This window comes from Zea mays, chromosome 1 (assembly GCF_902167145.1).
Source record: "Zea mays cultivar B73 chromosome 1, Zm-B73-REFERENCE-NAM-5.0, whole genome shotgun sequence".
NCBI lineage: Eukaryota > Viridiplantae > Streptophyta > Magnoliopsida > Poales > Poaceae > Zea > Zea mays.
The window spans coordinates 240416299-240429308 of NC_050096.1; the positions used below are offsets into that span (position 1 = coordinate 240416299).

General features: G+C 47.2%; 2 protein-coding genes across 2 annotated transcripts; both read left to right on the forward strand.

The window, feature by feature from the left end:
• The first annotated feature begins 456 nt into the window (after positions 1–456).
• Positions 457–2982, forward strand: LOC103643505 (xyloglucan galactosyltransferase KATAMARI1 homolog). Its single transcript, XM_008666684.3, has one exon. The coding sequence runs from the start codon at positions 989–991 to the stop codon at positions 2792–2794; it is 1806 nt and encodes a 601-aa protein (XP_008664906.1). The 5' UTR covers positions 457–988; the 3' UTR covers positions 2795–2982.
• Positions 2983–10485: 7503 nt separating this feature from the next.
• LOC103643506 (xyloglucan galactosyltransferase KATAMARI1 homolog) lies at positions 10486–12615 on the forward strand. The gene has a single exon (XM_008666685.3). The coding sequence runs from the start codon at positions 10664–10666 to the stop codon at positions 12116–12118; it is 1455 nt and encodes a 484-aa protein (XP_008664907.1). The 5' UTR covers positions 10486–10663; the 3' UTR covers positions 12119–12615.
• Positions 12616–13010: the final 395 nt, after the last annotated feature.

The following is a 13010-nucleotide window of genomic DNA, read 5'->3' on the forward strand; positions in this document are numbered from 1 at the left end:
CAGAATTGGTAGATTATAGAAAGGTATATTTTAGATGTGGTTAATATTACGATGAATACAGTCTTTTCTAAGGGTCGTCACTCGTCAGCAACACTAATTGAGTAATTGTGGTTAGATATTTATTTTTCTTAAAAAATATATTAGATAAAACATAATAAAAATATAGCTGAAACAATCCCTTCTAATACATAATTTTATTTAATTATTTCATAAACATTTAATTTCATAATTTATCGTAAACTGAGCTAGAAAGAGATTTAACTCAAATTTCCTCTCTCTTCTTAAAAAACCCCGTTGTAATGTCACGAGAAATTGTTCATTGGCACTCTATTGAAACGGATAAAACTCTCCGGACACTCAAGTGGGACTAAACAAAGAATCACGCACGATTGCCGTGGATGCATCCAACAAAAGAAAACGCACAGCAGGCGCCAGGCGCAGGCGCAGGCGGTACTGACAATAGATGACAAAATACATGGATAAGCCAATGAGCTGAGCTGATGAGCCAAGCTGGTCAGCTCTAACCCCGCACGCCATTAATTCTCCATCTCCCATCCACATACTGCCGGGATGCATCTCATTGACATGGCAACTAGTGAGTTGACTTGGGATTACTCTACTCACTCGCACGTGAATGGCAAGCCCTCCCGGCTTGCATCCCTGCTGTCACGCAGCTTAATTAGCCTTGATTTAGTTGGTCCATCGGAGATTTCTGTAGACTGATCCACTGGAGATCCCCGCAGTTTCCGTGTCAGTGGCAGCCACTGGCACTGGCAGCGATTTGATTCGCCCGACGCAGCCGCTCGGCTTTTCATGCCCTCGCCCCGCGCGCGCTTCAAACACCGGCACCTCGGATCCCACGCGACGCGAGCCAGCCAGCCAGCCTCCGCAGCTCCACCCTGACCGCAACCGTCTCCCACGCCGTGCCCGTGCCACCTAGCTCGCTCGCTCGTCCTTGCCCCTGGGCCACGCACGTCTGCCGTGCGGCATGAAGCGGCACAACGCGGGCGAGTTGCCGCTGTCGTCGCCGCCGGGTGACGGCAGGCGGCTGCTGCCGAAGGAGGAGGCGGAGGACAAGATGGACAAGTACGACAAGGGGCGGGTGCGCTGCTCCAGGCTCTGCTTCCTCTTCGCGCTCGCCGCCACGGTATCCATCCTCGCGCGCCACTGCTACGACGCCGGCCTGGCCGGCGGCGATGGTGCCGGCGTGGTGCGCATCGAGACCGTGCCTCCGTCGGTGCGTCGAGAGCGGAAGATCGTTCCGATCGCTCGCGGCAGCGGGCCGTCGGAGTCCGGGCACTCCCACTCGGCTCCTGTGGACGCCAGCGGTGCCGGTGACGCGGCGGATTCTTCCAGTGGAGCCAAAACATCGTCCAAGCAGGGCTCGCCCTCGGGAGCTCATGCTCATGCTCACACCGAGCAGCGCGCCGGCCACCCCTTCGCCCGCGCGCTGGCCGCGGCCGACGACAAGGCCGACCTCTGCGGGGGCCAGTACATCTACGTACACGACCTGCCGGCCCGCTTCAACAAGGACATGGTCCAGAATTGCGACAAGCTGTCTCCGTGGACGGACATGTGCAGGTACACCACCAACGGCGGCTTCGGCCCGCTGCTCCCCGGCGGCAAGGGCGCGTTCCAGGGCACCATCGCCGGCTGGTACGACACCGACGAGCACGCGCTGGACATCGTCTTCCACGAGCGGATCAAGCGGTACGAGTGCCTCACCGACGACCCTTCCCTCGCGGCCGCCGTCTTCGTCCCGTTCTACGCCGGCCTCGACGTCGCGCGGCACCTCTGGGGCAACAACGCCTCCGCGAGGGACGAGCTGGCGCTGGACCTGGCGGGACTGCTCGCCAAGAGCCCCGAGTGGCGCGCCATGGGCGGCCGCGACCACTTCTTCGTGGCCGGCCGCGCCACGTGGGACTTCCGGCGGAAGGACGACGCCCATGCTGAGTGGGGGAGCAGGCTGCTGAACCTTCCCGCCGCCAAGAACATGACCGCGCTCGTCGTGGAGGCCAGCCCGTGGCACCTCAACGACGTGGCCATTCCCTACCCGACCTCGTTCCACCCGGCGAGCGATGAGGACCTCTTCTTCTGGCAGGACCGGGTGCGCGCGTTGGACCGCTCGTACCTCTTCTCCTTCGCCGGCGTGCCGCGCCCCGGCGACGCCAAGTCCATCGAGGGCCACCTCGTCGACCAGTGCAGGGCGTCGGACTCCTGCTCGCTCATGGAGTGCAGCACCACGGGTCCAGACAACAGGTGCGAGTCCACGGCCAGCGTCATGAAGCTCTTCCAGAGCTCCACGTTCTGCCTCCTGCCGCGAGGCGGCACCGACACGCGCCGCTCCGCCTTCGACGCCATGCTAGCCGGGTGCATCCCGGTGTTCTTCCACCCGGGCTCGGCGTACGTGCAGTACACCTGGCACCTGCCCAAGGCCCACGCCGACTACTCGGTGTACATCCCCGAGGATGACGTGCGCAAGAAGAACGAGAGCGTGGAGGAGAGGCTCCGGAAAATACCGCCGGAGACGGTCCGGGAAATGAGGGACGCCGTGGTCGACCTCATCCCGTCGGTGACCTACGGCGACGCGACGTCCAGGCTCGAGACGACGGTGAAGGATGCGTTCGACATCGCGGTGGCCGCCGTCATCAGCAAGGTGACGAAGCTGAGGAGAGGAATCGTCGAGGGTCGAGCGGAGGCGGAGAAGCTGGAGAAGTATAGCTGGAAGTACCCGTTGTTGGCAGAAGGGCAGAAGGCAGAGGACCATCATGAATGGGATCCCCTCTTCAATTAGCGCCTCATTGTTTGCACCGTGAATTTTATTTTTCTGATTTCTGCTCAAATGAGTTGTTTCTCCACGACAAATTCCTGTCTTCCAAGCATTTCTCTTATATTTTACTCGGTTGCAGAGGTCTGTATCATTGTATAATGAGAAAAGCTCATGACTGCAAAAAGGAACGGGAGTGGGAGTGCCTTTTTGAACCGGGAGTCATTTTGCTTGCATGAGATACGTATAAAAAGAGCAGCAATAGAAATTTTAGATGTCCAAACGGCTCAAAATAACAGGCTCGGCCCGATAAGGCATGATCTATTGCTATCGTGTCGAGGCATGTATGCGGTGCTTAGACCTGATGTTAGGCCCATCATACTGAACCAAGCATGATCTATTTAAATAGTAGGCTCACTAAAAGTCGATTACCAACAAAAGGCCCAACACTGGCCTTGAAAAAAAAACTAGACTGTAAGTGAAAACCTGTCTATTTTTTTTTACTTGACCGTTTTGGATTCACCGGCCCGGCCGCTTATATAGAGATGAAGCCACGTTGGCTTAGCCTAGTGCATGTGCAGTTGTGCACCATGGTAAAAATAAAAGTTTACTAATATCTGTCTCAAATTTCTCACGTATTTTATTTGAAGTGTATACATTTCTTATGTTTGATAGAGTGTGTAGCAGGGGTGGTTTTGAGCTGGCTTCGCTCCCTGATCGCTCCCCATGCATCCATCACTGCGCAGTCTGCGCTCCTCACTCAGCCTAGCTTGTAATGTGGATTGTGGAAGCGGATGGAAAACCGTCGGCAGATTTTAAAATATCAATCTTTTATTCGACTTGTGGTGCTAATCGAAAGTAAGGAATCTGATTAGGTTTGACTACGTGCCGAACTTGCACCACAATACTCGATCGAGCTGCTGGAATCACCTTGAAATCATAACTAAATCACATGCGTATAGATTGTATAATGAACACGAGCTGCTTGTTCAAGCTCTCTAAATGCTAGTATTAAACTATTTCGTAACCTAGCAATAGCAAGAAACTCAGAGATTTCCAATTTTTTTAAACACGGCATGCTGCATTGAGTAGCGTATGTGGTTGACCGCGGCAATTTGGTTTGAGGTTAAAGTTAGATAAAGCCGGAACGACACCGTCCCTCGATTTTTTGGAATCACGCCATCACAAAAAACTACTCCGGTATTTACCTCGCTCCTACGTCACTCTCATCTAAACACTATAAAAACTATGGTCGTCTCATTCCATCGCTCCATGTACATCCAACCAAATACACCCTAACTGAATCTACTACCAATGTGGCCTCACGGTCACGGACTCACCGACTACAATTAACAACTCAAATAGAAACCACCCAAGTAAATGACAAGATGCCATCTAACTTCTATTTATTTTCGAGGTGTGTCTGGTTAAGTAGAGAACAATGGAGCGGCCCCATTCCTATTTTCTAGATGTTTGATTTCCATCTAAAGAGGAGCCGAGCCGCTCCTAGAGTCTCCCTATAAAAATTTACCATAAATAGTTTGAATGCTCCCGCTCCACCAAAATGACCGGATACGAGAGCTATCCTCCCTCTCCTCCCTACCACACTCATATGGCTCTCCAACCAAACAAAGAACGGAGCGGCTTCATTCTATTCTACTCTTCAAACAAACAAAAAATAGAGTGACTCTGTTGTACTTGCCAAACATAAAATGGAATGGCTACATTCTCAGAAACTGGAATGGAGCCACTCCATTCTAGTTGACTCCCCAACCAAATACACCCTTAACATGATGTTTAAAAGAGTCTCCAACATATCATCCTAGAAAAATGAACTTTTTGCCATCATTTAGGATGAATGGTAAATAAAATACTATGTTAGTGACACATGTTAATTTGTCAGTGACACATGTTAATTTGTCATCCGTAAAAGTGACAAAAAATCGAAAGCCTTTGTCATCCTCATTTAGTTTATTGGAGAATGGAATGACACAATTAATCCACACACTACTATGTAACTGATCTTTACTAACAACATATCATTGCCAAATTGTTTGTAACCTACGATTGTAACCCTTTACTATTGAACTCAAACCCTACGAGTTTAGCCACATCTTCGTTTGTTATCAATCGTGTTATAGTTCGGTTGATCTCACCGAGAAGACTAATCTCTGCTACAAATCAAATAACACAAGTAAGAAAAAAGTAAAATACAACTCAAGTACAGTGACAATTGCGTGTATGATTAAGCACTCGGATTTAAGGTTTCATACACCGATAACGAAAATTGTTTAAAGATAGATTTATCTAAAGCAAAATTCAAATCCTAACATGGGACTGTGGCTACTCATTATATAGTTTAAGAGGTAGCCAATGACCCTATTCACGTCTGCCCTAGTGGGCCTACATGTTACATAGCCCAACAGTTCAAAAGAAGGTGACACAGTACCCTACCAGATCCAGGATGTTATATTGTTTCTATGATTTATATTGACTCCGATAGAATTTTGATGTCAAACCAAAGGCTTTAGGTAGCTTATGAAATTCTATTTCCATCCATAGATGAATCGTTGAAAACAAGAGTTTGTATGTGTGATGTGTCCAGGAGTCCATTTTACTATAGACTGATCCTGGATTCTAAGATGGACTTGATCTTGGTATAGATTGGGCCTCCAACTTGTCTTCGACACCCTTGCTGGCCTCTACAAGTGGTGCCCAAGGTTTACGGTCTCCTTGGACACCTTCAAGGTGTTCTATATATATTTGAGGCATGCTCCAACTTGGACCAATGTCATAAGGTTGTATGACAAGCCCAAGACGATATCACAATATCTGACAAAAATAGTAGGAGATTATCATGATGATTTGAAGACCTTGCCAATGTGATATTGAAGTAGGACTAAATATATTTAAAAGCTTATAAAATAAGCTTTCCATTAAGTGCTTATTGATCTCAAACGTACTTTGGATAAAGAAGTTATGACCTTCCCAATAAAGTAATGTTATGTTAATAATGAACTAAAAGTTCAAGTTTGATGGACTCGTACTTTGAGATTGGTTTTATGTCTGCCATATCCGTTCTATATCATCATCATCATTATTGTTTCTAAGCATATTTTAAATACTTAAATTAAATATTAATCAATTCTTAGCTTTATAATTACACAAATATATGAACAAACTTAACTTATAATCATTGATTGTATCTGAAGGTGTTATGTCCTTATGACCCTTCACTTCTTGACAGAAAATCGTCCTTAATTTGATCTTAATGGGAGGATATGTTGTAGGTAGTAACTAATAGTGTTTTTCTTTTTAAAATTTAGTCTATTTCTTTAGAGCAAAACTAGAGGAACTCGCCATGACAAGATTTTATCAATTGCAGCCCTATTACATATCATACTTGTACACCGCAAAAGGAGATTTAAGATTTGAGCAAATATAGAAATGAAGCACCATATACTCTAATTTACAAGTATATTTGAACAAATATAGAAATGAAGCACCATATAGAAATGAAGCACCATATCATACTTGAAATGAAGCACCATACTTGATTCTGCTCCTAGGAGTGAAAACCCCCTTTTGGGCAAATGTTAATGTACTGGCCATCGGAGCGGAAAAAGTTGCTTGGCACGCTAACGACCCCTATCTGGCACGCCAACTGTCGTGGTTTTGGAAATCGGGGGACAATAAGATTTGTGTTCGGTGGGGGATGTTAGCGCGATCTCGCTTCGAATGGTGAATCATGGGGACTCAAACAATGAACTTGGGACACTGGGTTTATACTGGTTCAGGGTGTGCACCCTACTCCAGGGTAGTGCTGATCGTAGTATTGTTTGAAGCGTGTTACAATTGATGTGCTTGCGTGAGAGGAGAAGAAGGGTGTTTCCTTTTATATCTTAAGGGATAGGTCTTACATTGGTGTCTCTTAGAGAGAGAGGGAGAGAGCGAGGGTCCTTCGGTTGACGTGGCGGGTTCCCATCCTTCGGGTGGCGCAAGGTAGTGTTTCCGGTATGGTGCCGCCCATCTCTCTTGTTCCTGTGGCGAGTTCGTGGTTGACGTTCCCACGATGACACGCAGCTGGTCCCATGGTTCAGCATCTAGGCCTGATTCATATGACACGACTTTCTCCTGTCATCGTGGGCCCTACGTCGTCCTCCCGTGTGTGTGGATTTGTTCATCCGGTACGGTGTCGTCATGTCACTTCCGACATACCGGCTACTGTGGAGACTTTGGTGTTGAGGTCGGCTCTCACCGGGGCTACCTCGTCCCATCAGATAGAGCAGCGTGCTCAAATTATAAGAAAGGGGCGTACAGTTGTGCTGTCAACTATCGCGTGGGCTCCTAGTGACATGCTCTGCTGTGGTCAACGTACGCTCGTTACTCTAGCCTACCGCTTGGTCTCGCTCCACGGATGTCGGGTCGAACGTTCCACCCAGCCGACTTGCTCGGCGGGGGTTGGTCGTCCACCCCGCCTCGCAGACTTGCTCGACCGGGGACTTGGTCATCCACTCTGTCTCATAGACTTGCTCAGCGGGAAACTTGATCGTCCGTCCCGTTTCGCAGACTTGCTCAGCAGGGAGCTTGGTCATCCGCCCATCCTCGTAGACTTGCTCGGTAGAGGACTTGGCTTGCTGGGCTGAAAAAGGGTTCATGGGCTCGTTCTGGGTACCTATTCCTAGATACGCGACACCTATATTAGATAGCTAGGTTCTTTATTAGGTTTCTAGAACTTACATTTCTTTTAAATGGTATCTAGTTTACCATTTATATCTAGTTTTTTATATATTTAGTTTTAAATTCTTGACATGCATACACTAGGATAAGTATATGACAGAATTACTCGATTTCACTCGTACATAGGGCTGGATGAAATGCTTGTGGCTCGTCGGCTTGTTTGATTTTTTTCACCAGCTAAGCTGACATCCTAGTCCGGTTTGTTAACGAGTCAGCTCAGTTTGTTAATGAGCAAGATCGCGAGCTAAATGAGCCATCATATTTCAGCAAAATGAAACTATATGCGTATCACTTACTTAACAATTGATGAACATGTTATATGTATGTGTGGTGCTATGACCTATAAGTTAAACTAATGATTGATGAACTATGTCTATGTGTTAAATTGGTTATACGAATATAATTGTGAACTATTGGTTAAACTGATTAATGTGTGTGAATTGTGAATTCATAAGTAATGAGTTACGTTAATTTGTTGTTACATTGATGTAGTCTGTAAAACTATAAGTATAATTACTATTTTCTACTGTTAAATTAGTTTAATATTAACTATAAATTAATTATTATATACATATTGTTTCTGCTCTGCTGTGGCTCGCGATGTACGCATGAAAAATAGATAGTATAACGTACATATAATCAACCCTAAGAAAGCACGCACGAAAATACTACTATAAACACAATGTACGCATGAAAAATACTAGCCCTATAAGCTTTCAAGACTGGGCCGACATTCTAGATGTTTTCGTTTACAACTAAGGGGTGTTTGGTTTCTAGGGACTAATGTTTAGTCCCTTCATTTTATTCCTTTTTAGTGTATAAATTGCTAAATATAGAAACTAAAATAAAGTTTTAGTTTCTATATTTGACAATTTTGAATCTAAAATAAATAAAATCTAGGGACTAAACATTAGTCCCTAGAAACCAAACACCCCCTAAAACACAAACACCCTTTGATCATAAAATATTCGCTCACACAACAAGTCGAACACAGGACATAATAAGATACTCTATGACACATATGAATACTAAGCTACGTGTTCTTTCATATATGTATTTGTATTTAGTTTAAAAATATCTGTATTTGTATCTATATAAAAAAGTTAAGAATATTAAAGATGTACCAAAGAAGGGAAAAGTGTGTATTTTGTTTTTAGAAACTATATAATCATCCTCTGTGGAATGGTCGAAAAATACACGTACTACAAATTTTGGTAAACAAATCAGCCGCCAATGGGACTGGAAAAACTGTGGTTATGATCACGCGACTCGTAAGTCGTAACGAGCCCGATGCGGTTTTTGGTCCGGTATTTATGGCACTATTTGTTTAGGCTTTTTTAGCTTGCTGATAAAAGCTGATGTGAACAGTCAAACGGCTCAACTTTACAGCTCGTTTCTTATTATAAGAATCATTTTGATAAAAAATCGTTAAAAATCAACATTAACATATAATTGTTCGAGTCATCACAATAGTAGTAATCAATCGCTTTCTAGATCCTAGAACTTTTAGACCATTTCATATTTCTCCGCACGTAATCCTTACGATAGTAGGAATCAATCAATTTCTAGATCTTGGATCTTTTAGACCATTTCATATTACTCCACACGTAATCTTTATAATATTTAGATTCTTTCCACACACAGATTCTCTCTACAACAAGATTCTCAGAAAAAAGTTGAACCCTTGACCTATGACTGGCACGCCAGGTGTTTAGTCAAATTTTGCCTGGTACCTCCGTGAGTTTTCGCTAAAACTACGAGATTTTATTTCGCCCGTGTCAGGCCGATCCCTGATTCTGATTCGTTTGTGTAGCTCTCCCGCGTGGCGTTACGTTCGGAACAGAACGGTCACCGCAAAAAAAAAAAAAAAAAAAAAAAAAAAAAAAAAAAAAAAAAAAAAAAACAATGGTGCTGCTGAACAGCTGAAGCGCTGACGCACGCACGCCATGTGCCAATGCTCTGCCGGCTTTTATGGGACCAAACCGACTACCGTGGCCCGTCAATACTGGACCCGGTTGGCTGGACCGGACCCTCTGGCCTCTGTTCCAGATTAGCAGTCCTCGAAAGCTGTGCGCACTCGTCTTCTTTTTACTAGAGTATTTTCTATACTTTGCTTCTAAAATATAACTTATTTTAGATTAAAGGGATGTTTGGTTTCTATAAACTATTTTTAGTCTCTTTTATTTCATTCAATTTTAGTCCTTAAATTACTAAATACACCGTATTTGGTAAATTAGTTCCTGGAAACCAAATACCCTCTAAATATACATTTATTAATTAACTTATGAAGGGAGTTTGTATATATGTCTATAATCATCATGATTCATTCGAACGTGGACGAAAAATTGGTAAAGAGGACATATTTTAAGGGATAGTTTGAAAACTTAAATCATCTTTGGGATTCCCAGTATGAGTGAGAAATTAGCCCAAGTAATTCTAGAGAGGGTTTAAGTTTCCAAACTAACCCTAAAACATAGGCAGTATTTATTTATTTGGGATGATGGGGATAGTACATGCTCAGCGCTCCTAGACACACCGTCCTAGAAAAAAAAATACAATTCTAAATTCATGACACATTAAAAAAAATTGATCAACTAAAAATAAAAATATTAGTGTTATAATATTAAATAAATATTATTATATTTTAGCTATGAGATATGATTTTATAAAAAATTGATTTAGAATTATAAATATAAAAACCGTCCATTAAAAACTTGATCAAATATAAAATATTCTAACCGGTACGTAAGTGTAGTTCTATATGCTTTCTGTTGTACATAGGCACATAACGAGTACAAGGAGTAGGACTGTAGAAGACTCTGTTCTTCGTTTGTTATTGTTATTTCCTTGAATCAGCTTATGCTCTCAAATAATTTTCGCAAATTTTGGGTGAAAAATCGGGGAACCGACGAGTCCCGAGCTCCAGTTGATTGCCTTTTTTTTTAAACTTCCAGTTGATTGACTTGCCTGTACGCTATTGCTGCTTCCTTGTTAAGTTAAAAGAAAATAAAAATCCCCACGAGCACGCAACCGGCAACCCGGTACAGTAGATTCGCCATAATCACGTAAATAAAATCGCGTCCCTGTGCTAGTTAATGACAGATTGACAGTTAACACTTGGATGCAAACATACGGACTCCACTCGCAAACCGGCCAATGAAGCCAATGAAGCCGAGCTTCCAGAAAGACGGCGCCGACAAGGTTGATGGCGGCACAGGTGGCGTACTCTGGCCGTCGCGGATCTGCTACCTCGTCGTTCTCGCCACCACTTTGTGGGCCGTGGCGTCCATCTTGTTCCCGCCGTCGGCGTTCCCCCACCCCCTGGTGTCCAGCGTCACCGTCAGCCACCACCCTGCTCCGCACGATTCGGCGTCGGAGGACAACCGGACCGCGACCGAGACCGCCGACCGTTGCGCGGGGCGGTACATCTACGTGTACCGCCTGCCGCCGCGCTTCAACGACGACATCGCCCGCGGCTGCCGCACGCTCCGCCCGTGGATGGACATGTGCCCGTACATGCCCAACTGCGGCCTGGGCCGCCTGCTGGGCGACGAGGGCGGCGTCTTCCCGGGCCGCGGCTGGTACGCCACCGACCAGTTCATGCTCGACGTCATCTTCCGCTGCCGGATGAGGCGCTACGAGTGCCTCACCGGCGACCCCGCCCGCGCCGCGGCCGTCTTCGTGCCGGCCTACGCCAGCCTGGACGGCGGGCGGTACCTCTGGAACAGCACCGCGACGCGGGACGCGCTGGCGCTCGACCTCGTCGCGTGGCTGGCGCGGCGCCCGGAGTGGCGCGCCACGGGCGGCCGCGACCACTTCCTGGTGGCCGGCCGGACCGCCTGGGACTTCCTCAGGAAGACCGACGGCGACGACGACTGGGGCACCAAACTGCTCAGCATCCCGGCCGTCCGGAACATGACGGCGCTCGTCCTGGAGATCGACCCGTGGACCCGGTCCAACAACCTCGCCGTGCCTTACCCGACGAACTTCCACCCGGCCACGGCCGCCGACCTGCGCGCCTGGCAGGAGAAGGCGCGCGCGCTGGACCGCAGGTGGCTCTTCTCGTTCGCGGGGGCGGCGCGGCCCGGGAGCAACAAGACCGTCCGCGCGCAGATTTTCCAGCAGTGCGGCGCGTCGAGTCGCTGCGGGATGTTCCGGTGCAAAAAGGGGTCCGAATGCGAGGCCTCCCCGGGCGCCATGATGCGCCTCTTCGAGAGCTCCACCTTCTGCCTCCAGCCGCGCGGCGACACGACGACGCGGCGGTCCACGTTCGACGCCGTCGTCGCCGGGTGCATCCCTGTGTTCTTCCACCCCGACTCGGCGTACACGCAGTACGCGGACCACATCCCGGCGGATCCCGAGAGGTGGTCGGTGCTCATCATGCACACCGACGTGACGGACCGGAACGTGAGCATCGAGGAGGCGCTCGCCAAGATCCCGCCGGCGGCCGTGAAGGCGATGCGCGAAGAGGTGATCCGGCTCATCCCGAGATTGGTGTACGCGGACGCGAGATCGGCGCGTGCGGACTTCAAGGACGCTTTTGACATTGCGCTGGACGTCGTCCTTGACCGGGTGGCCAAGCGGCGGCGACGGGATGTGGACGGACGCTGATGGACCGGTGGCCGGCCGGATAGGAGGAGTGGCCTCGGCGTCTGGCCTCTGCCACCGTCACGTGAACCACCCTCCATCGTGACAGTGCGCGCTCGTACCTAGGAGTAGCATTTGAATGGGATCCTGGGAAACTTCGACGCCTGTCTCTTCATCAGTTTAGGATCTTGTACACGGTGCACACCAGCACGTGTATAGGCACGGTGCACTCCAGCACGGAACAGCCCTGCGGATTTTTTTACATCGATCTGCTTTTGTTTTTTTTTGAAAGAACAGGATGGGGGCCTACTGAAAATTTTATTTAAATCAATAAAAAAAGAAAACAAAGTTTAGAAAAAAGAAGAAGACAGGTTATAGGAGGTTAGAGAGAGATTCTACTGCTAATGCTATTCTATTGTCATTGCTGAAGCCATGCTGGGATGGCTGAATCGAATCTATCCCGAGCTCTGTGAATGACCAGGAGCAGCTCATTTGTAAACTCACACTTGCATTGTTGCACCGTTAGATCTTTGCTCTGAAAAAGTCAAGCATTACGACACTTTCAAATGCTCCAGCTCATGAGAATAATAATCTCCATAGAGAATGGGACATTGAGTTGCTGTTTTAGATTTGTCACAGCCACCTCTGGATTAGCAATTCTAGGGGGAATCAAACCGATTGAATTCCAGCAGGCCTTCGCGAAGTTGCACCTGAGGAAGAGATGATAAATGGTTTCCTCCTTCTGCCAAATGTAGTTCTCGCAGGTGTAAGACTCAAGGGTCATGTTCTTCCTCTTTAGCATATTCCTTATGTTGAGCCTATTTTTTAGCTATAGCTAAACAAAGACCTTATATTTAGGTTGACATTTGTTTTTCCACAGCAATCGATCTGCTTTTGTTGTTCAAAAAGAGTGGTG

Bases quoted from the DNA above. Each gene is read 5' to 3' on its own strand.
- LOC103643505 (XM_008666684.3), top strand. From the start codon at position 989: ATGAAGCGGCACAACGCGGGCGAGTTGCCGCTGTCGTCGCCGCCGGGT.
- LOC103643506 (XM_008666685.3), top strand. From the start codon at position 10,664: ATGAAGCCAATGAAGCCGAGCTTCCAGAAAGACGGCGCCGACAAGGTT.